General features: G+C 50.7%; 1 protein-coding gene across 1 annotated transcript in view; it reads left to right on the top strand.

The window, feature by feature from the left end:
• Positions 1-23,481, top strand: part of ERGIC1 (endoplasmic reticulum-golgi intermediate compartment 1) — a 103,603-nt gene that overhangs the window by 43,035 nt on the left and 37,087 nt on the right. The window contains exons 2-3 of the mRNA XM_045075601.1: positions 5,899-5,960; positions 12,643-12,715. Of these exons, the coding sequence (XP_044931536.1) occupies positions 5,899-5,960; positions 12,643-12,715 (135 nt within the window). The remainder of the gene's footprint in view (positions 1-5,898; positions 5,961-12,642; positions 12,716-23,481) is intronic.

The following is a 23,481-nucleotide window of genomic DNA, read 5'->3' as shown; positions in this document are numbered from 1 at the left end:
TTCCCACATGTGAAGTTTTGCTCTGCACACAACACGATTTCTCAGCTTAAGTTCTCTGGACATTTGGGGCCAGTGACCCTTTGTTGTGGGGGGACTGTCCCGTGCATTGTAGGATTGTCGGATGTATTAGCAGCCCTGGCCACAACCCACTAGGTACCAGGAACACCCCTACTCCCCAGTGTGACAACCAAATGTCTTGGTGAGTGGGGTGGGGTGCAAAATTATCCCTGGTTGAGAAAAAGTAGTATATGGCTTTTTAAGAGCATAAGGGATAGCAAGGATTTCACAAGATTTTTATTGGCTTGTTTTTGTTTTAAATATTTTTGAATTTAATGATACTTTGAAGTGGACAAATCATTCCTCTTCTTGGGGCTTTCATTTTCTCATCTGTAAATTGAATCAGTTGGATATAGTGATTTCAGAGTACCTTCTAGACCTGACAGTGGACAGTGTTGAAGGCAGGAGGCCCCTGTGGGGTCTCTGTGTTTGCATCCTGCCCTAGCAGGTGATAAACCTCTTGCCCACCTAGCTCCAGTCACTGGCTCCATTCTCCTGGCACTTGGTATCCAGATCAGTCAGTCTTCCTTAAGTCCAGCTGACAGTTCTCTTACTTTGATTTAAGCCCACTTTGCACCCCCCTCCCTTTTCAAAGTGAAGATTTCTCAATATTCATTACAAGGAACCCTGGAAGCCTCAGCTTCCCCACTATCCATTTCATCTTAACCTGCCAGTGGGTCTTATCTTTGTGCAGATTCATTCATTAAGGTCAGTTCCCCAAGGGCCTGTGGTGGGCAGGACTGGGCAGGAAGAAGGCTCAGGTCCTGCTTTTGAGAAAATCACAGTCTAGTGGGAGGGCAGGGGAAGAGCGGGTTTTGTTTGACAACAATAAAGAATCCATCTTTTCGCTTTTTCTGGTGGAGGCTACACAATTCCAGTTCTTTAACTTTTTTTCCTACGATGTATTTTCCACCAAAATGGTCGTGGTTTGTCCCCACATTGTTGGGAAAAGCAGCAAGAACATCAGTTAGGCCTGGATTCAGATTCCTGGCTGTGGAACTTCACAGCTGGGTGAGCTCAGCCAAACCACCAGTCTCTCTGAGCCTCATTGATAAAATGGACTAAAAATCCCTAACTGGAAGGTTGGCCAAGAGAATTGAGTGAGAACATGCCAGTCAAAAGCGTAGTGTGAGCTGAGTACACACTAGATATACAGCAAGCATCCCTTCCCCCTCCTCCACTCTCTACCCTTTCCTCCATATTCTCTTGACAGTGGGTGGCCACAGTAAATCGCATCACCACATCACTGCGATGAGGGACTGACTAATGTAAGTCAGAGAGGACGGCTCACTTCCCAGTCTGTCACATGCCGGGGTTCTCACCAGCCCATTTTCTTAGTGACATTCACTGCTGACTCACTTGGCTTGTGGTCAGCTCTGAACCCACGGTCTTTTTCAGCTGTTTACTATCCCCCCTGCCCCACCAATCCCCAGTTTGATTTATGGCGTGGGAATGGGGTAATTATTAGAGAACATTCTGTTTAGGTGGCCCTTCTCAAGGAGTCAAAAGCATTATTAGACTGGCAACTTCATGAAGGCAGGACCCATGTCTACCTTGACTGCTTCCATCTTCCCACATCGCTAGAATATGACCAGCAAGTACTTAGTAAATATCTGTTGAATAAATTAGTGTATTTTGAGCTGGTCCCTATCTTCCAGGAGATTCCCACCTGCTCTATGGCAGCATCTGTGGAAAAGTAAGCAAAACCTTGAGATTTTAACCTACCGAGGAGTGAGCTCTATACGATTCCCACAAGTATATAGGGCAATGGAAGGACATGGCCTATGACTCAGATTTGGGTTTGATTCCCAGCCCTACTGGTCACGGGCTTGGTGACCTTGAGCAAGTTGCTTATAGCTTAGCCTTAGTTTTCTCCTTGGAAAAATGGGGTATCAGTGCTTGCCAGGGTTATTATAAGAATTAAGTGTGAATATGTATGTGTAAAAGTGCCCAACACAGGCTGACAGTGATCTTGGTTTCACATTGATGACTGTCTCCAAAGCACCTCTTTCCTTGGATCACCATTGCCTCCTTAGTTTGGTCTGTCTCTCCTCCTCCTCTCTGAGACCTTTGTTCACTCAGCCTTCCCCCCCACCACCACTTTCCCCATCCCCAACAAAGACATACTCTTGACACCCAGCACACTCAACAAACATTTTCTAAGCCAGCGCCTCAAAATCAGATGCCTATAGGGATTGGGTATGTGTGAAAAGAGTGGGATTTTTATGTGAAATCTCCCCCCAGCAAAATTGTTTTTCTGAAATTCTATTAAATTAAACAATTTTTTTAACTTTTTATTTTGCCATAATTTCTGGCTTACAGAATTTGCAAAGCTAATACAGAGACTTCCCATATGCCCTTTACCCATGCTTCCCCAAATGTCACCATCTTACATAACCAAAAAACCACTATCACAACCAGGAAAGCAACCCTATACGGAGGTATTAACTGGTTAATGGATCCTATTCGAATCCCAGCCATGGTCCCACTGATGTCCTTTTTCTCGTCCAGGACATCCTCCATGATTTAGTTGTCATGTCTTTGTAGTCTCCTTCGATCTCTGAAAGTTTTTCAGCCTTTCCTTACGCCCATGACCTTGATACTTTGACAAGTACTGGCCACTTGGGAACCCTCAGTTTGGATTTATGGCTTGCTTTCTCATGATTCATTTGAGGCTGTACATTCTGAGCAAGGTCCCCGCAGGAGTTTATGGTGTGCCCTGCCCAGTATGTTAGATCAAGAGGCACATGATAGTTCCTCTTCCTGGTGACACTCACTTTGGTCACTCGGTTAGGATGATGTCAAGTTTCTCGACTGTACAGTTACTTTTTCCCTTTGTAATTAAGAAGGATTCTGTGGGGACATACTTTGAAGAAATATCCTGTCCCTTGTCACATTTTTGATTTATTCATTTCTTTATATAGATTTGTGGCTTCCTATTTTATCCAATGGGTTATAATCTATTCCTATGATTATTGATTTTAAGGCTCACATTGTCCTTTCTTGGGCCAGTGTCCCCATCATTCTTAGGACACTTTCTTACTTTCTGACATAAGAAGTGCTCCAAGTTCTTGTTTTTTCCCTGCCTACCCCTGGAATTGGCCATTTCTCCAAGTAAAGAGGGATATTTAGAAGCCAACAATTGAGTATCAGATATCCTCTTTGCTATCTGCCTGTCACTGTTCCTGGACCCTCCCTATGGAATGAGCTAGTGGATATATGTTAATATGATGTGTATTTGTGTGTTCTTGTCTGTCGAAAATCATGAATTCACCGTTGAAACCCCCATGGCCACTCTAGCACCACCGAGTTTACTCTGTTTCTCTCCATGGATGCCTCCCTTCCCCAGCAGAGGCACCTGGCCCCCATTATCCTCACTGTATTTCCATATTCATTTACTGTGCCCCCCTCCCACCTGTGTATCACTCTCCCTTCTCTCCCCTCTTCACCCTTAACCAGGTTCTGACACTCTGCCCCCAGCTAATCCCATCTTCCCACCCTGAGGGACCTCTGACTTCCTGTGAAACTCCCAGTTTGGGAATGATGGTTTATATAGCATTTAAACTGTGAAGCCCAGTTTCTGCCTGTGGGCCCTGGCTGGTGACCTGATAGCTACTGGCTGGGGAAGCTTTGATTGTAAGCCCCTCCCACCTCTCCGGTGCCCGGTCCTCCTGCCCATTCCAGTGCCGCTGTGTGCCTGTCAACTCCGTGCTCCCGCACGCCAAGCTCCGTCCTCTTTCTTGGCCTCGAGTCTTGCTGTTCTCCCTACCTGGACTACTTTATGCCTCCACCCACCCTTCCTCCCATCCTCTTGCTCTGCCTGGTGCTAGAAGCTTTGTGGATTACTCCAGGTGCCCTTCCTGGGTTCTTCCAGCACCTTCAGCAAACCCCGTGAGAGAGCACCACTCCTTCCATCTCCTTGTTTGTCTCTGTTGCTAAACTATAGGCACCTTGGCCCTTGGGGGGCCAAGGGCCAATTTTTATAGCTGTTGTCCTAGTGCCTAAAAGAGGACTTAGCACATAGTGGGTACTCATAAATGTTAGATGACTATTACTAATAGTAACTGCCAATATTCTTATAGTACCTCCTGGGAGCCAGGCATGGTCCCACATGCTTTATATGCACGAAACCACTTGGTTCTGACCGCTGTGCTATGAGATAGTATTTTGCTCCCATTTCACAGCTAGAGGAACTGAGGCACAGAGAAGTTATGTCAGTGATGTGCCCGAGGTCCCACGGGTCACGTTTGAGCCTGGGTGGCCTCATTCCACAGTTCGTACATCTTCTTACCTCTCATAGCCTCTGACAGCTAAAGGGGCCTGCATTTTCAGAATAGGGGAGATGAGTAGGCCTGGATAATTGAGTCATGTGGACCCCTCCCTCTTGACCACACGCCCAGCCCGTTTCTGGTGCCCCTCAGGGCCCCATGAACCGATGACTGGTAGCTGAGCAGGCGGGAGGGAAAGTGTTGCCTTTTAACTTGGCAGCCCCAGGAATATCTTCTCCCCTGAGGTGTTAGGAAACCCAGCACAGTTCACGTGCAATTAGAGTGAACACAGGGGAGTCAAACAGCAGATCTTACGCAAGATTCCAAGTCATTGCTGTGAGATTAGCGGGGTGCTGACAGCTTTTCCCAATCACTGAAGGGGAACCACATGTCCACTGGTCACCCCTGAGATCTGGAACGGCCAGCGGCTTCACCCTGCCAAGTCCTGCCAGAGAGCCGGGGAGCACTGTGTGGTCTCAGAGCTCTGTTGATGGAGCTCCTCTTGGTGAGAACTGTCTGCTCAGGTTCCAGTGACAGGAAGGAAGCCAAGTGTGTGAGGAGCCTTCGCTGTGAACATGGTGAAAATCCGCCCCAGACATTTCTTTCCATTACACCTCTCAGTGGCCTGGCAGGGCCTGATAATAGTAGCCACGAGCAAGGAAACTGAGGCTCAGGGTGGTGAAGCCGTTTGCCTGAAGTCACCTAGCAAGGAAGGCCGGCCTGAAAGTCAAACCCAGAGTGGTCTGATTCCAAGGCCTGAAGTCTTAATTAAAGAGCTGGCCAGAAAGACACCGTGTCTCTCTGACTCCCAAGCCCCCACACCTTCTGCTGTCCCCATGACCCTCATTTGCTGTGGTGGGACCCATAGGAAGGAAAGGAACCTGCTCCATGTGTTGGGAGGAAACCCGCAGTAGACAGGAGCCAGAGCCATGGCAAGGTGCCCCCGAGACAGGGGGCCTCAGGTAGGATTTTAGGTTAACTTCACGCCTTGGAGTTAAGGAGACTCTCCGCAGGCAGGCTTCAGGAGCTGGGGCAGGGGCCAGTGGAAAGGGGAGGGGGAAGGGGGGGCAGGAAGGGGAAGAGGGGGAGGGGAGGTGACTCCTGGCAAGAATGCAGTGCCGTCATGGAACTCAGGAAAGACTGCATTTCCCTATTTCCTTCATCATTAGAGAAGCCCAAGACGTGGGTTCCGTTTGTCCCACAAGTACTTACTGAGTGTCTGCTACCCACCAGGCCCATGCTAGAGTTTGGGGATTTGGTAGAGGACAGAACTTGACAAGGTCCCTGCCCTTGTGGAGGTGCCATTATGATGGGGGTTGGGGGGGAAGACCAACCCAGAAAGGTAACCAAACAAGGGTCCTCTTGGGGTAGTTCTAAGTACTCCCAGGGAGTGGGGCAGGGCCCCCTTAGAGGGGGTGTTCAGCAGGCCTCCTGGGGGAGATGGCCTGAAAGAGTGGGAGTAGCTAGTTCTGGGAAGAACTGTGGCTCTCCAACCAGGTGACGCGATCACCCCTGCTTCATGAGACCCGCCCCCTTGTGCCCACCTCACCTCTGTCCCCTTTGCTCTCTGCAGGTTTGACATCTACAGGAAGGTGCCCAAGGACCTCACGCAGCCGACATACACCGGAGCCATTAGTGAGTAGCGTCCTTCTGCTGTTGCCCCCCACCGCTCCCCCCATCCCATACCTGGGCCTGTTCTCCCTGCACAGAGCTGCTGAACCAGGGAGGAAAGAAGGAGATGAGAAGGGATGGGCATCTTGCCGGTCCTGCATATAGCTCCTCATCTCATCTGTCCACACCATATGCAAGGTATAGGCATTGTCTGTTTCTGGAAGGATACACCTGGAATCATCGGCAGTCACTGTCCCTGGGAGGGGAGATGAGGGCTCAGGGCTTGGTGGAGACTTGCTTTTCCCTTCTAACCTTTTAGACTACTGGAGTTTTTGACATAAGCCTGTTTTTAATCATTAAAAACATAATAATAATTGCACCAGATTTTGGTTTCCAAATGCCAGTCTTCAGTAAAAGGACCTAAGGCTCCTTGAAGAAATAGCTGTTTCCAAGACTGGGGCAGGAAGAGCACAGAATAAGCACGGATCAACCTTAGGCCAGAAAGCAAAGGAGCACCAGAGGAGAGAAGAGGCTAGAGGTACCTCAGCAGGACAAGGGAGAAACACGAAAGAGGCAAAGACCAACACTGGGGCCATCTGAGTCACAGATCACAGTGTGATTGCCTCATATGCTGAAGAATTACGAGAAAGGAACAGGAGTCTGTACGGATGTAATAAATGGGAGAGAAGGGATGACTCTTCCTTACAGAAGAATTCCAAATAATGTAGATGAATAAGACCCCCTCCAGGAGGTCAAGTTATATTCTCCTCTCCCGAGTATGGGCTGGACTCAGCAACACACTTGCCAAGAGCAGGAACAGGGAGGAGAGAACTACCCAGAGACAACACCTTAACCAAGCAATGAAGGTTGACGTCAACCAGTGAGAAGTCTTGGGCACGTCACGCACCCCGATGGGATATGATGGGAAGGACTCCTCCCCTCGGAGGGATCGTCCCCAAAAGGGACAAGCCTGTCTCATCATGGGAAGATGTCGGCCAGTCCCAGGGGACATTCTATGAGACACCTGCCAGTACTCTTCAAAAGTGACAGTGTCTTAAAAACCAAGGAAAGAATGAACTGTCAGTGGATTCAAGACTAAGGACACAGAGTGACTAAATGCACAGCGAGATCCCAGGTCAGGTCCGGGAACAGTGAAAGGGAGTTAGTGGGGGAAACTGTGAAAGCGGAGTGCAGTCTGTAGCTTCGTTAGTGGTTACGTGAGTGTTAATTTCTTCACTTCGACAGCCGTGTACTGTGGTTATGGAAGATGTTGACGTAAGGAGAAGCTGGATAAAGGGCATACAGGAACTCTCTGTGTGTCTATTACTACTCAACAATGAGCAGTTTACTAAAAACACACTAAAAGTGCCATGTAAGCAGGAACACTTTATAGTCCCATATTCTGGATGAGAAGATGCAGCCAGAGAGGTGCAGAGATTTGTCTGAGGTTTCATAGCTCTCGAAAGGCACACCTCCCTGCAGCCCCTACCTGGCCCCTTGCCGGCCTTTCCAGTGTTTGGTGTGGGAGAGGGACCCTCCCTGTGGGCTATCCCCTGAGCGGGGCCCTGGGGTTGGGCAATCAGGTTGGAATCCATGGCTGCCTCCCAGGATGGGCCATTGTCAGGTAGGGGCATGCCCTTGGAGATGACCTCAACTGGTCCTGGAGTTCCAGGGGGTTCCAATGAGGTCCCAGCCCTCCCTCGTTGATATTATGGATGCCTTCTCCAGCCCTGAGTCTCCACATCTCTAGGGAAGGGAACAGAGCAGCCAGGTAACGGGATGCCTGTCCTACGGGCTTCAGGTCTTGCTGAGCTGGGTTCATTCTCCTTTCTGGTAGCTAGGTGACCTTGAGCAAGTCCCTTCACCTCTCTCTGATCCTCAGTTTTCTGATTGGGGGAATAAATGAGTTCCCACCTGCCAAGTGCAGGATATGCGCCAAGTCCTCAATACTTGGACTCCCCTTTTCTTGTTGTGGATCTCCAGGAGCCCCCAGCCTGTGAAGGTCTGTGACAGCAGATGCTGTGATGCTTGGTGCCTGTGTCCCCACAGAGAGGAAAGTCAAGGCACGTCAGAGGCAAGGGGCTCGTTCATCTAGCTGTTCTACTAGTTTATAAGCCTAGTCACAAAAATTTGAGTGAGGTGTCCTGTCCCTTCCCTCCCACCAGCCAGCAGTTCAGACCTCTCCATCACAGCCTCTGCGGTCTCACCCTTGTCATGTATGTGTGACTGTCAGGTCTGTATCCTCCTGGAATTTAAAAAAAAAATAGATACAGGCTTGATTATACCAATATCGTTGTCGCAAGCAGAGAAGGGAGCATACCGTGCACACCAATCGTCCTACTCTGTTTCCCAACTGATATATCCTGGATACCTTTCATACCCGCACACAAACGGCCCGCTACATTCCTCCCTCCTGCCGTGTCTGGCAGCCCACAGTTCCGTCATCTAGGTGACCCACGGTTTATGTAACCAGTCTCCTGGGGTGGACATTCTTGATTCCGATTTATTGCTATTGCTGACATCCTTGTCTGTATATTTTTATATCCTTGTATGGTTATTTCTGTAAGGTAGCTTTCCTAGAAGAGGAATTACTGGGTCAAAGGGCATGTGCATTGTAAAATTGAGAAGGTACTGCCAGATGGCCCTCCAGGGATGTGGTCTGATTTGCAGTCCCAGTCACAGCATGCAAGACAGCAAATTCCTTTACCGAAGAGGAAAAGGGTGTGAGGCATGGGAAGCCAGCCCTTAGCTACCATTTAGTGAACAAATATTTATTAACCAGGTCTAGGGTCCAGGTCCTGTGCCAAGTCCCAGGATCGTGTTGATGAATGGGCTTTGGTCTTTGTCCTTAAGGAGCACACAGCCCAGCAGGGCAGCAGACCCAAAGTGGTCCCATCTCATTATGTTGTGATTGTGCTATTAATAACTGAAGGAAACAGTGAGGGCGTTGGGACACTTGCAGATCAGGGTTTGAATTCTGCCTTCTTCACGTAAGCGGCTGTGTGGCCTTGGACAAATTCCTTGACTTCCCAGAGTCTTGGATATTGGGTCCTGGGTCCAGTGTCCCCCTTCGTGGACTGCATCTGGGTTTCCCACTTGTACATGTTCTCAAGGGGTCACAGTCCTACCACCGCCTGAGTCCATTTCAGAAGAAGTCTGGTATCAGAGAGCCTTAGCTTCTTGCCCAAACATGGGTAAAAAATCCTCATCCAGCCTTCAGGACCAGAAAGGCCTTTCTGGTTGAAATACCTCCTACCTGCCTACTTGTTTTTCTTTCATTCGTTCATTCATTCATTGATCATTCATTCAACAAATATTTATTTCATACCTTCTCTGAGCCAGGCACTGTGCTAGATCCTGAGGCCACTGGTGGCACCGAGACCTTGTCCCTGTCCTCCTAGAATGGAGCACTGGTACGGTGAGCAGTCACAGAGCATGTCATCGGACACTTGGGTTTCAGCTGAGCAGACTTAGCACTTACCATGTTCACCTGCTGGGCTGACCAGGCTTGATCCAGGCCTTGAACAGAGCACGCAGATTTCAGAAAGCAGCCTTCCGTTCCTGTCCCGCCACCCTCTGATCTACCTTGAGTTCGAGCTTTGGAGCCGTTTTGCAGGCTTGGGGCAAGGAAGGCAGTTAGAAGACCTGGCTTGATCTAGGTCAGCACTGACCTTCAGAAATACCTCCCTATTTTGTGTCTGTTCATTACACCAGCCAGTGGGTTGCTGGGGCTTGAGAGCGGTTTGGGAGGGGTGAAAATGATTCTGGAACACGGGTCCTATATGAAACTGGAGGTTTCCAGGTGAAAGGTGTTTTGCATGGTGGTGGGATTCGTTCCCAGACATCATAGCTGTAGTTTGCAGGTGAGAAAGAGAAGGACGTGAGCCGGGAAGTTAGGACGGGCGGCTGCAGGAGTGCGGTGCCTGGGTCCAGCAGCTGGAGAAGACATCTGAAATTCGTTTCTTTGCCACAAAAGCAAGCAAGCAAACATGACCCCTCTGTATAAACCGGTGAGGCACGTCTTTAGACCAAAGTTGCTGAGTGAACAAAGCATGGTTGAAAAGGATGTATACGTTATGTTCTTATTTTCTTAGAGAAAAAAAGGATTTGTACATCTGTGCTTAATGCCCGTGGAAGGAGGCAAGACGATGGTGCCGATACCTCTGGGCAAGGGGCTGCAGATCAGGAGGGGGAAAGAGACTCAACACACTCTTCCTTTCTATGCAGCTTGATTACTTTTCTTCTCATGTGCCTGTATTACCTCTTCTGAAATGAAAAGAAAAGAAAAAGAAAAAAGAAAACCCTTTAATACTGGGTGCCTGTGTGGCTCAGTCATTAAGCCTCTGCCTTCAGTTCTGGTCATGATCCCAGGGTCCTGGGATCGAGCCCCGCATCCGGCTCCCTGCTCGGTGGGGAGTCTGCTTCTCCCTCTCCCTCTGCCTGCTTGTGTTCCCTCTCTTGCTGTGTCTCTGTCTGTAAATAATATATATAATATATAACATATATATTATATAATATATAAATAAATAAAATCTTTAAAAAAAAAAAAACCTTTAAATACTGCCCCATACAGCTTTCTCAGTGTTTGAAGAATTGAGGAGTTATTCTAGGATCCTATAGGTTGGTCTGGTTTTAGAGGTGTGGTGGGACTCGGGATATTCCTGTCTTGCTCTTTGCTTGGAATCCTAGATTTTGGCATTTCTTAGGGCAGAATTCCCAGGTTCTAGGCCTTTCCCCCCACCTGCCTTCTGGTGTATTCCAGGATCTGGTCTTTTCCTCTCAGAGCCACCATTTCTACACACTTCACAAGGGCTTGTTCCCCCAACCCCCGTCAGGCGGGAGGGGGAGATGACAGGGTGGCTGTTCAGGCTCTCATGGCAGGGCATGAAGTAGGAGCCCAGCGAACATTTGTTCTCTTCTTTCTTCCCTCAGAATTCATCTTTGTTCATTTTAAGGTAGGTAGGTGGATGGATGGATGGGTGGATGATGGATGGACGGACGGATGGTTGGACGATGACTGTTTCGCATTTATCAGTGCTCAGCCAGTCCAGGAGCAGGCTATCAAGAAGGTAGCAGAATCAGCAAGTGGGACCAGAAACTTTTTTTTCTTTGCAGGAAACTAGGGGCCACCCCATTTGTCGATCACCTTCTGCTCACCCTCCAAGGTCTCCCTGATAAAAGTCCTAGTAATGAGGGAATGCTCAAGCTTTTATTACCTGCCAGGCACTATTTCAAGCCCAGTCTCTATGTGGTGGAAATTCTCAGAGCAGCTCCATAAGGCATGTTGCCATTTAACAGATGAGGGAAGGGAGGCAGGGAGAGGTAAGTAACTTAGAAACCCACAGCAGATGAGCTGTGGGCCATACTCTGTAGGCTCTTGCCCACTGCACACCTGTGATAAGCCCAGAGGAGACATGCTCAACCCTCACTTTGTACTCTTGGGGATGACCCTCCGCTGTGTGCCCAGCTCTGGGTCAGGCATTGGAGCCGTGGAGTTACTGCCTTCAGGGATATCATTTTAGTGAGAGAACCAGCCACAAATAGCCAATAAAATGTGGAAAGTGTGAGAATAGATACTGGGAACACAGAGGAAAGAGCGACCAGCTCCACCTCTAGCAGTGAGGGGAACTTCCCATCAGAAGAGACATTTGAGCTTGGTCTTGGCCCAGGAGGTCAGGGAGGAGTTCACCTCTCAAAGAGGAGGTTGAGGAGGAGGGGGAAGGGGAAGAGGAGGGACAATGGGGAGGGGCAGAAACCACAGGAACAAAGGAGCAGCAATAAGACCCATATTTATAGAATGTCACCTGCTCAGTGTGGCTAGGCGGTTAGATGTTAGGAGAGTATAAGGAGATGGGGCTGGAGTTGAGGGGAGATCCTGGGGCACTGGTTATGTCTTGCCTCCAGGAGTGGCTCCAGGGGTCACAGATTTCAACCTCATCAGGGACCCAGTGAACGAGATAAATATGAGTGATGTGGGTCAGCTCGAGCTGTGTTCCACTCTCTGCATTTCAGACCCATATAAAGAATTCCTTCCATAAGGAACTGTCCCTTCTCTTGACGCACACGTGCTCAGTTATCCTCATTTTTCTGACCTCTGATGAGGACATGGGCGCAGTGTTCGTGGTACGGCTGGGAGCAGCCATGAATGGGGACAAACAGTTGGCCTCAGCCTGCGCATCAGGGAGGCGAGAGGGACTGCTGAAGTGGCCAGCTCAGACCCCGCTGTGGGAGCAAGGGCTTGAGTGTGGTGGAGCAGCCAGAAATCTGGACTTCTACGTGAAATCAAATTGTTCAGTGTCAACTCCAGATTTGAAAAGCCATACCACTTTTGCTGAACAGAACACATTCGTGGGCAAGCAGTTTGCAAGCTCTTGTTGACTGAGCTCTGTTAATACGCGCTTGTGGAAGGAAGCCAAGCTGGCCCCCCTGAGGACCTGCCTACCTGGTGGGGGGGGTCAGTCCCCACAGGAGGGTCATCTCGGTACCAAAAGCAGTCTGCCTTCCTGGGAACAAGGGCTGCTTCGACTAAGAAGGGGCTTTGGAGGGTCAGTGGGGCCTCTCTCTTGCTCCCTCTAAGCAACTTTCCTCAGAGGGCCGGGGTTGGGGCGGGGGGCGGGGAGAGGGAGAGGTGGAGGAGGGAAAGGCAAGCCCCCCTCAGCCAGTGCTCTCCACCCTTAACAGTGTGTCTCTGTGTTGTTCCTTCCAGTCTCTATCTGCTGCTGCCTCTTCATCCTCTTCCTCTTCCTCTCGGAGCTCACCGGATTCATAACAACGGAAGTGTAAGTTCCATTCCCCCTGAGGGGCCATTCTAGAGCTTCCTGGGACCCCAGATCAGAGGAGGGAGGTACTTTAAAAAGGAAAGAGGCCTCTGAACCTTCCAACTCTCTCATTTCCAAACCCACATCCATCACTCCTCTATTTCTTAAAAGGGTTTTGAAGTTAGAGCAAAAGCACACACTGTTTTGTTGAAGCTGAAGAGAACATTTGGGTTCCGTTCTGTGGGGGGCCTCCTGCGTCCTCAGATGAACAGAAATCATGGACCCATCTCTGCCGTTCCTTTGTTTAGCCAGTGGGCTTTTTTCCCTCTGATTCATCACGGGGTCATTTGATGTGAAAGCTGGAGGAGTTCAGAGAAAAGGGGTGCCGCTTCCTAGCCAAGGGGGGCGGAGCTGCTGACATCAGAGCCCGGCCCCCTCATCTAAGCCCCCTTCCCTGCTCCGAGGCCCACCCTCAGTGAAGAATCATTGTGGGCTTCCTGGCAGCGCCTGACGCATTGTAAATCGATCCCTGATTTCTAGAATCATCCGTTGCCCAGATAACCTAGTAAATGCTCTGGGGTATGTGTAACACAGAATGCCATTGGGATTATTCACTCACGGCCTCATCGGCTGCCCTGAGGTGGAATTAGACCCCAGAGCTTCCTGCCTTAGCCACTGGCTCAAGGCTTCCAAGCCTCTTCATTCCTGTGTTTACAACCCAGAAAGTCATCACGGGGCAGGGCCCTGGCCACCCACTCCCCTGTCCAATGCTGGAATTTTCTTTCTCGCTCATGGAATTTCTTGGTTTCCTTTGCCTCCCTCTCAGCCACAGGACAATAAGAAACTAAAAACATCGTTGCCTAGCCCAAGACAGGCCTTGTAGCTGAGGGAGTGTTCCCACCTTTAATCCTCAAACAGGCCTGGGATATACTTATCGTCTGCTTACAGATGAGGAGAACTGAGGCTCAGAGATGTGGAGGGCCTTGCCCATGGTCTTACACTGAGGAGGGGGCTCTTCAGGTCCACCAGTCTCCTGGGCCCACAGGCATGTGGGTCCTATCCATTCCCCACTATCACCTAGCCAAATCTTGTCATTCCTGCCCTCCACTTGTGTGGGACAGTTTGCCTTCTCTGTCCCTTTGATCCTGTTCCTAACCCTAATGGCACCAAAGCCCAGGGAGTCTCATGGAGTGGTGGAAAGAGGCGTCATTAGGCCCAGGGCCAGGAGTCTGCTTGATTACCACTTTCCTGTGTGGCCCTGGGCAGGTTGCCAAACCTCTCTGGCTCTCAGTATTGCTGGCCAAACAAGGGAGGATACACCAGAGCCAAAGCCTCCAGGTCTGGGGAGGCTTGTCTGCTTCCCAAGACATGACCACCCAACCATGCAAGGGTCAGAGAAGGTTCTTTGTCCCACTCCTAATGGGGTGGGGTACCCCCTGAATTTTCAGGGGTCACCCCATCATGAGTCGGAGTTGGAAATTGGGACAGCAGCAGGATATTAAGACCTACTCTCTGCCATACACCTGCTGGTCTTTGCAGGCTGCAACCCATTCCCTGGGCGGGAATGGGCGTGGGGGTGGTGGTGGCTGCTGCACAACCCCCTAATGTTCTGAGCAAGGTGAGTGGGGTACATATAGGGTGCATGTGTGATAGCAAGGAGGGAGCCCCAACTGTATATCCCAGACAGGGCCACTAGGGAAGTGCAAAGGCCCTGGGGCAGGCATTACCTGGTGTACATGCAGTGTGGATTAAGAGCTGGTGTAGCTTTGGAGCAAAGTGAACAAGTGGAGAAGGTAGAATATGGAGGAGGTAGGACTAGAGTGGACAAGGTGTTGCCCACTGTTGTGTATTAATAGGACTCATTCTTGGTCCTAAGCACCCAGAAATCAGAAACCAGGTCTGCCTCCTTCATTGCTGGGTGATTCCATGCTCAGAGGAGCGGAAATTGCCAACAGTGGGCACAAACCAGGAATAAGCGAACAGGACTAGAATATATTAATTAGTGAAAAAAGGCTTTGAAGATAAAGCAGGGCAAGGCACAGAGAAGGTATGTGATATTTGGTGAGGTTTAAATAAGATTATTTACCGGAAAGGTACTTAGTGGAGCACCTGATATACTTTAATACCCATGAATCCTAGCTCTTCATGCATTCATTCATTTTCTATTTATTTCCCATCTAATGCAAAAAAGGTGGTAAGGCCACTCAGCACCTGCCATGTAATGAACATTCCATGAATATTAATTTTCTCGTCCCCTGCCCTGAACTGAGAGCAGTTTCCCTCACCTCCTGCTGACCATTGTGAGCTGCAGCTTATTCAGCTGGCCCTCAGGTCAGCTCAGGATGAGGTAGGCTGCTGAGCCAGCGGGCCCCGGACAGGTAAGTTGTGACATTGGAGCTTGTGACTAGAGCCGGTGGGGCGCCACCAGCTGTGTTAAGGGCCTTTGGGGCAAGCCTGGACAGCTTGTTCTGTTGAACCAGGACAGGGCTCACTCCTTTCCCAAAAGCACTCTGTGTTCCCACTGCTCTGCCTGCTGCCCTGCTCCAGGATTTCCCCTTCCTGACCCCCCGGGGGCATCCTGGACACTCTGGTCCCAGCACCTCCCTGGAGAGGAAGAAAGATGAGGGGTGAGTGGTGGAGTAATCAGCCTGGAGGGCTGCTCATTGTGTGTTTACCCCTTGTTGTCTGCTAGGCTCTTCATCTGCATTGTGAGTGGCTGGAGGGAGAGAGGGAGGCAGGCCGGAATGAGAGTCCTGATCCCAGGCAAAGGCCCAACTCTGATGCTGCAGGGACCCCAGTGCCCCTTCTCCCCCCGTTGCCGCGTGACCACGGTGCAGAAGTGCTCAAAAGGAGTCTGTAGGAGTGAGGACTGAGGACTCCACGAAAAGTCCAGAGGGAGGATTGTTCTGGTCTTCCTGGTGTCAGAAGATTCTCTGACCCCTGGGAAGGCCTGCCAGTTTGGGAAGAAATGAAGGTCACAGTTCTTTAATGGATGGCTGGCCCTCTCTGGCAGTTTTGTGACCACAGTGTGTCAGCTCCCCCTGCCACCATGAGATCGTATTCCGAGGAAATGAGGTCACTGCTGGTAGGATCAACAGTGCTCCAACCCCGACCTGTGGTTATCAGTGACATAAGACACTATTCTAGCCTAGCCCAGTAGGGAAGGAGGCCTGTTTGTTTGTGTGGTTGGGCCCTAACTTGGGTTTAGACAGGCCATTAATTACCATTAATTATGGGGAAAGTGGCCCCATAGGGTGCTCTGCAGCTTCAGGTTTCCAGGGGGAGCAACGTCCCCCACCCTGCCCAGACAACATGGCTGCAAAATATTCTAGGCTTTGACTGCCCAGGCTTGGCTTTGACTGCCCAGGATTGGCTGCTCTTAATTATTAACCCCATGAGGAATTATAATAAGATGTGGCAGCTGGAATGCTCCGCTGACAATTTATAGTATAATACAGTGTGTTGTACTTTCTAATTACGACATGCCCACCAACCACCTGGGTTAGCACTTCACAGCGATCATCTCATCTCATCAACACAGAATCACTTGAGGGATGTTCTCCTGTTAGCCTTAGCCCCACTGTACAGCTGGGGAAACTGAGTGCCCAGGCGGCTCAGGCCACAGTGGGGTTGGTGCAGCCAGAGTCAAACCCAGCCTTGGCACCCCTGTGCTGTCATACCACCCTTCCCTCCCCAGAGCATTTTGCGTCCCCCCATCCCCACCAGGTGCATGGGAGCTGCTGCCTTTTGGTCAGAGTGTTTGACTGGAAGACTTGAATACACCCTTCCAGGGTGAGATGGCCGAGCAGGCAGCTAGGACTCCAGGAAGCCATTGTCCACCTAGTGGGAACTTGGAGTGACCCTGAACTGTTTCCTTATGTGCTCCGTTGCAGGCCCCGAGTGGGGAGGCCAGGAACTTAACCAGGAGGAGAACCTGGCCATCTTCCACAGAGCCTGGGTTACCCACTCTGAGGCCTGCACTGGGCTCTAGAGCCAGGTAGAGAGACCCAGGGCTGGCGTGTAAGGGAGCACTGGCGGGCCTGAAGGCTTCCGAGCATGGAGTGACTGGGCCAGGTTCATGCTGTAGCACAGTCACCTCTTGTGAAGGTGAACAGGGGACAGGGTGACCCTGATGGCCAAGACCCCGGGGAGAGAACTGGGCAGTGGCAGTGGAGAAGGGGGCGGGGGCCGGACTTGGTGACCGAGAAGGGAATATTTTGGCTCCCCACCTGGTAGGGCATAGGTAGGCATACTTATTTATACCTGGAATGGTCAGGATTTAAAAGAAGGTCCTGGAGAGCTTGCTTACATAACGTACCTCCCTCCCCCTCCAGCCCAGGCCCTTCTGTGGGCCTCACTGCTGTGTAAGTTTCCATTAAATCAAATTATGAAGCACAGAGGTCAGCGACTTTGGGCAGGAATCTGAACTATTCAAGTGCTCTTCTAAAAGCAAATAAAATTGTTTTCCATAGATGTCATCAGACTCTCGCCTCAGCCTAGAATTTCAGGGCCCTTGGTTACATTCCACTGTGCTCCCCCACCCGTACACCTCCCGAGTCCCTCTCTTTCTCTCCCTACATGGCCGCCGCTCACTGACCCCCACGCAAGCCAGCCAGCTCCCTGATGCTGTGCGGTGTCCCCCAATGGGGATGCGTGCCCCTTTCCTCCGTCCGCACACGTTACTTACCTCTCCCATTCATTCTGCAGACGTAGCAATCTCGTGCTCTCTGCTCCTTGTCCAGGTTGGCTGGGAAGTCCGATGCGGCAGAGCCCACCAGGGTGTGGCAGACGGAGGTGACCGAGGGAGTCTTGTGGGAGGGAATGGTCCCATCACACCTCCATGCCCTGTGGGTACTTGGGCCATGGGTGGAGATGGGGTGGGCTTCTGAGGGTTATCAGAAAGATGATGACACCTGCATCACAGGTCTGCTGGGGACACTTGTCTCGGTTTTTCATTGATTCCATGCCCCATCCAGTTTAATAAAATGGAAAGACCCTAGCTGTGGTCTCCCGTGGGTTTTGTCTATCTTCCTCTAAGCCCAGTTTCATCTTTGTGAGGAGAGAATGGTAACCCCACTCAACATTGTCTTGCTGTGGCTATTAACTGAGATACCACATGTGAAAGCCCCGGCATAGTGCTTGGCCCCAGTGGGCTGCTCAAAACTGAAGTACCTTTGATTAGTTATAAGCAAAGCCACTTCTTATACGGGCCGTAGAATATACTGGGGCTGTGAAGCACCTTCCGTCCATTATTAACACACTAATCCTTGTGATGAGCAAAGCAACTTTGGAAGAGCACAAACTTTGTTTTCCTGGGTTGCTGCTTAGGCCTTTTACAGTACGATAACCTTACTCACACTCAGAGTCTGGACACTGAGATAAGGGCTTTTGAGTTGAGGATGCCCGCCATGAGTTCCCGCTTTTATTTTCCCGGGCACCTTTTCCAATAACTGCTTAGTGTTAAGGCGGGAGGAGAGTTGGTGACCTCAGACTTTGCCCTAATCATCTTAGAAGTAGTAAGTGCTCGCTACCCCCACTCTCTGTCTCCTGCTTACCCCTGTCCGCCCCGTGGCCCACGGCATACACACCCCCACTCCTGGTTGCTGTGGATCAGAAATCTTGGGACTCTTTCTTCCTTTGTGTGGGTGGACTGAAACTGTTTCTTCAATCAAAATGACCCTGTGGGTTTCACTTCCCCAAAGTGGGAGCTCTGGTGCCGAGGGAGCTACCTAGCAGCACCATGTGGGTGGCTTGTGGCCCCTGGTTCAGCAGGTCATAACCGGCGTGTTCTCGATGTAATACGCTAGCCGTGGGCCCCTCCGCACAGTCCTTACCACAGTGCTGTGAGGTGGATGCCTGTTATTACCAACTTGGTAAACATTGATATTTGTGAGAACAATAACAGTAGGGGACGCTTTCTTATCGAGCACTCACAGTTGAGTAAGATTTTGCCTGTCCGTGATTGTCCCCGTTTTACAACTGGGGAAACTGAGGCTGGTAGAGGCAAAGGCCCTTGCCTAAGGTCAGTCGGCTAGTAGGCGGCAGAGCCAGGATTTGAACCCTGGGAGTCTGGACTCACCATGATGCTTTATGCTCTTTACCAAGAAAGTCCTGTGCAAGGCCCTCAGAGAAGTGAGTACCATACACACCCCTGTCCTGGGGCGGCCTGTAGCTTTAATGCTCACAGCCCTGGGAAGTAGCCCGAAACCTGACCCCTTGTTTGTTCTTTTGCTCTTCTTTCTTCCTCTTTTCCCTCCCTTCCCTCCTGGTTTTCTTTCCTTCTTTTGAGAGGTGTAGGTAACTTAGGAACAGCAAAGCGTACAGATCTTAAAGGTGAGATCTTGATGACTGTGTGCCTGGGCTCACACTAGTGTCACCAACATCCCATCAAGACAACACCTATCCACCAGCTGGAAGCTTCCCTTGTGCCTGTTGTGCCCGAGTTTTCGCATCCGAGAGACCACCAAGGAGCCAAGCACCGATGCAATCACACGAGGGTTTATTCAGCAAGCTTAAGCTTGGGCCCAAGTATACCTGACACAGCGGAGTAGGGACTTGGACCCCGAGCCAGATTACAGTCAGAGTTTTTAAAGGCAGAGTAGGGGTGGACTCGGTGGTGGGTGAGGACCAAAGGGGTTATGGATGATGTAAGTCTCTAAGGAATTTTGGAAGCGAGGTCTCCAGGACCTTGAGGGGCTAGCTGTTGTCTGGGGAAAAGGTTATTCATTACCAATAATAAAAATCTTGTGAGACCCTTTAGATGTATATCAGTGGGTCATATGCTTGGGAATGATCGCTGACACTATCTTGGAGGTTTAGAGATAAAGTTTCACATTTCTCCTATCAAGTGTCCTTGTTAGTGAGATTTTAGGTTAGAGAAATTTAACTTTATTTAGGGCTTGACGAACTGAGCTATTTGCCTCTGGAAATTGTGCTATTGTTAAGATAGCTGCTTTGTTGTAAACCTCTAGGACATTGGTAAACTGAGGGAGACTCCTGTCTTGCAGGATTGTGATCTCTGCAAGTTAACTATTTGCTTTCCCCCCAGGGCAGCCTGGGGTGGCTGAGGAATGTCACACATACTACTGAGGGGAGGCGAGCGGGTGGAGAGGGGGTGCAAGGTGCCAGCCTCTGCTTTGCCAAGATGGCTATACTTATGTCAGGGCTAGACTCGAGGTCTAGCTGTACCCACAGCCTTGTTCTTCTTGGCCTCCACAGTGCCCCCTCCCAGTCAGCATCTCCTACCAGCACCACTACACTACGGTGACTTTTATTACCGGAGATTAATTTTGCCTGTCTTCAGACTTCATAGAAAGCTTTCCCAGTTTTACAGTTAAGGAAACGAGGCTCAGAGGGGTGAAGCATCTTGTCCCAGGTTCCCCAGCTTCTTAGAGGCGGAGCCAGGAGGTGAGCCCAGATCTGTTTGCCTCCTGGCTCTGTCTTCTCATCACCCTTGCTAGCGACAGGAGAAATCAGGCCCATGGGTTCCCAAGACAGCAGTAAATCTACAAAAGTTGATACCCCTCCAGGTAACCTGACTTCTGGCTGTCCATTCACCTTTTTTTAAAATCAGTTCAGCCTGTGGGGTGTCTGGGTGGTTCCATTGGTTAAGCACCCGGCTGTTGATTTTGGTTCAGGTCATGATCTCTGGGTCGTGGGATCAAGCCCTGTGTCAGGCTCCACGCTCAGTGGAGTCTGCTTGAGATTCTGTCTCTCTCTGCCCCTGTCCCTCCCCCCACTTAAATAGATAGATAGATAGGTTAAAAATTAATATTAATCCATTCAGTCCCAGCCCCAGCCATTAAAGTTAGCTAGCCTTGGCAGGCATCAGCAGGTGACAGGCTCTGGGCAAGCTTGTAGCGCTGCCTGGGTGTAGCAGGAAACCAACAACCCTAGAACATCTGCCTCTCATTCAGAAGGTGGCAGTCTGGGTGTCATTGGGTAGGCAGCACAGATGATGGAAGTGCATTTATGTTGCAGCCCCTGAGGGCCTTTGAGGAAGGCATCTGGGAGCCAGCAGGCAGGCTCTCCGTCTCTCCCCAGGCACCTCAGCCCCTTTATTCTAGATGGCACTAGGAAGCCTGGGCTCTGTGAGCTGGGAAAGGCCCCCTGGGGCCTCGAGGGTGAGCTCACCTTGGTGCCACACCTGGGATTCACCTCTAGGCACTGAGGTCACCTCCAGAGGATTGCCAGGGGTGACATCATTCCACAATCCCTTAGTGATGTGCTGAGGCCCCGCCTCACAGGTGGGAAAGGTGAGTGGCTTCAAGGAAAACTTTTGCTTGTTTGGGAAGGGAAGCCAGGGTCTTCTGTTGGTGGTGAGGGTCTGTTAATCACTCAGCAGTCTCATCACTCAGTAGCCCTTTGGAGTTGCAAATCAAGGTTGTGGTAGAAATAGGGCCCTGAAGGCTGAGGAGAATTGGGCTGTGGAGATAGCCATTCCTCCTCCTGCCATACCTCGGGTGCTCCTGCTTGCTTCTCTCCCACTAGCTCATTTGTACTTTTTGTTCCCTGATAGGGGCCAACTCTATCAGCCTGCCAAGCAAGAGGGCCAGCCCCACCCCCACCCCCAGCCTTTTTCGCCCTTGACCTTAGCAGTTGAGAGCCAGAGCAGGGGAGATAGCATAGGCCCCTGGAAAGCCTGGGGCTCAGGCAGAAAGCAGACCCGGGTTGGGATTTTAGCTCTGCCATTTCCTGCTGTGTGGCCTTGGAGATGGGACTCACCCTCTCTGAGCTTGTTTCCTGGTTCTAAAATGTGGATCAGGACATTTCACAGGAACAGGTGGGGTAACATGAATACACATAGGCCCAGCTGGGACTTTCCTGGTTTAATGGGCTGGAGCCCCAGTGATCTGTCACTCTTTTGTCTTGAGGAACATCCTTGTGACTCCCACAAGGAAACAAGCCCAGGATGACTCTTTGAGCCTACTGTTTTTCTTTTTTCTTTTTTTTTTTTTTTAAGGTATTTATTTATTTATTATTTTAAAAAAATTTTTTTAAAGGTTTTATTTATTTATTTGACAGATCACAGGAGGCAGAGAGGCAGGCAGAGAGAGAGGAGGAAGCAGGCTCCCCGCTGAGCAGAGAACCCAATGCGGGGCTCGATCCCAGGATCATGACCTGAGCTGAAGGCAGAGGCTTTAACCCACTGAGCCACCCAGGCGCCCCAAGATTTTTATTTATTTATTTGAAGAGAGGCAGTGAGAGAGGGACTATAAGCAGGGGGAGTGGGAGAGGGAGAAGTAGGCTTTCTGCTGAGCAGGCAGCCCAATGCGGGGCCTCAATCCCAGGGCTCTGGGATCAAGACCTGTGCCAAAAGCCGATGCTTAATGACTGAGCCCTGCAGGCGCCCTGAGCCTACTCTTTCTTAATTGAGCATCAGCTACATCAATTAGGTGCTAGCAGCATAAAGACAGGGTCTGAGTAAAAACAAAACACCCTTGCCATGGTCAACTCATTCTTTCCCAGAGATGCAGCTATTTACAAGGCTTTCTGGGAGTCGAATTGCTTAGAGCTGCAAGTGTTTATATTCTACTACCTGTGGACGGGCACCTGGTTCATGTTCACAATAGCCACAGTCCCACTTCCAGCTGCCTGTGCAGCTGTTCACGAGGCCAAGCCTTCAGTTTCAGTTCCCTCTCCCCACGGGGAGTGGTCTGGGAATCAGAAGTGGGCTTCGGACAGAGCCATCCAGCTCCACTCAGCAGCTCCTCAGGGATGTCTCCAAGACACTTCAAGTTTAGCACAGCCACGTGGAACTCGGTACCTTTCAAGCCCGCTGCTCTTCCAGGGGCTCCCAGTGCGACAGATGGTTCCAGAAAGAACGCGGCAGTCTGCCCGTCTGCTTGTGCCTCTGTTGAGCCACCCTCAAGCCACTCCCAAGCCCCACGCGGCAGCGAGTCCTGTCTGCTCCAGCATGCTGCATTTTCCATCCCTCCCTCCTGCCTAACCCCCCACCCCCGACCCAGTCCAGGCTGCCATCTCTCCCCTTCTCTCCTGCACCGTGGCATCAGCCTCCCGTGTGGTCTGCCCAGTGGCCCCTCTGGTCAGTCTTTCTGGTCAGTCTTCCTTGCAGCAGCCAGAGAGACGGGCCACACTCCCCAGAGGTCAGTGGCCCTGTTCGTCCCTCCCATGGCTCCCCACAGCTTTCAGAAGGGCAATAATCCTTAGGAAGTTGGTGGAAGGTATTTATTTAGGGTCCCAGTGGGGTCTGTAAGCTGAGGAGGGCAGAGGTCGCATGGGACTGGTTACCCACTGTCTCTAATGCCTGACACCTGGTAGGCACCCCAAAAGTACTTGTTGAATAAATTTGTGTTGCTGACGGATCCCAGTGTGGTTCCCTTGTCCTGGGTAGCCACGTGACATGGCTGTCCCTGCAGTCCCGTGCCCCTAAACTGGGCCTCTCATCACAAAGACACCATGTCCCTATCCCTGAGACTTGTGAATGTGTCACCTTACGTGGCCAAAGGAATTTTATACATGGCATTCTGTTGAGCATCTTGGGCTAGGGAGGCAACCCTAGGTTTTCTGGTGGGCCAGGTGAAATGACAGAGTTGCTGTAGGAGAGAGTTAGGAGGTCAGACAGGAGTGAAGATGCCGTGTGGTTCTGCTACACCGCTCTGCTGTGGAGAAGGGCTGGGAGCCTTGGCAGCCTCTAGAAGCTGAGAAAGGCAAGGTGAGGGATTCTGGAACCTCCAGAAAGAGTGCAGCACCATACCCATGTTACACTTCTGACCTATAGGAGGGCAAGAGAATAAGTGTGTGTTGTTTTAAAGCCACCAATGTGA

The sequence above is a fragment of the Mustela putorius genome, unplaced genomic scaffold (genome assembly GCF_011764305.1).
Source record: "Mustela putorius furo isolate JIRA1106 unplaced genomic scaffold, ASM1176430v1.1 tig00000145_pilon_pilon_pilon, whole genome shotgun sequence".
Taxonomy (NCBI): domain Eukaryota; kingdom Metazoa; phylum Chordata; class Mammalia; order Carnivora; family Mustelidae; genus Mustela; species Mustela putorius.
The sequence above is the reverse complement of the archived record's forward strand: the minus strand, read 5'-3'. Positions and strand labels throughout refer to the sequence as shown.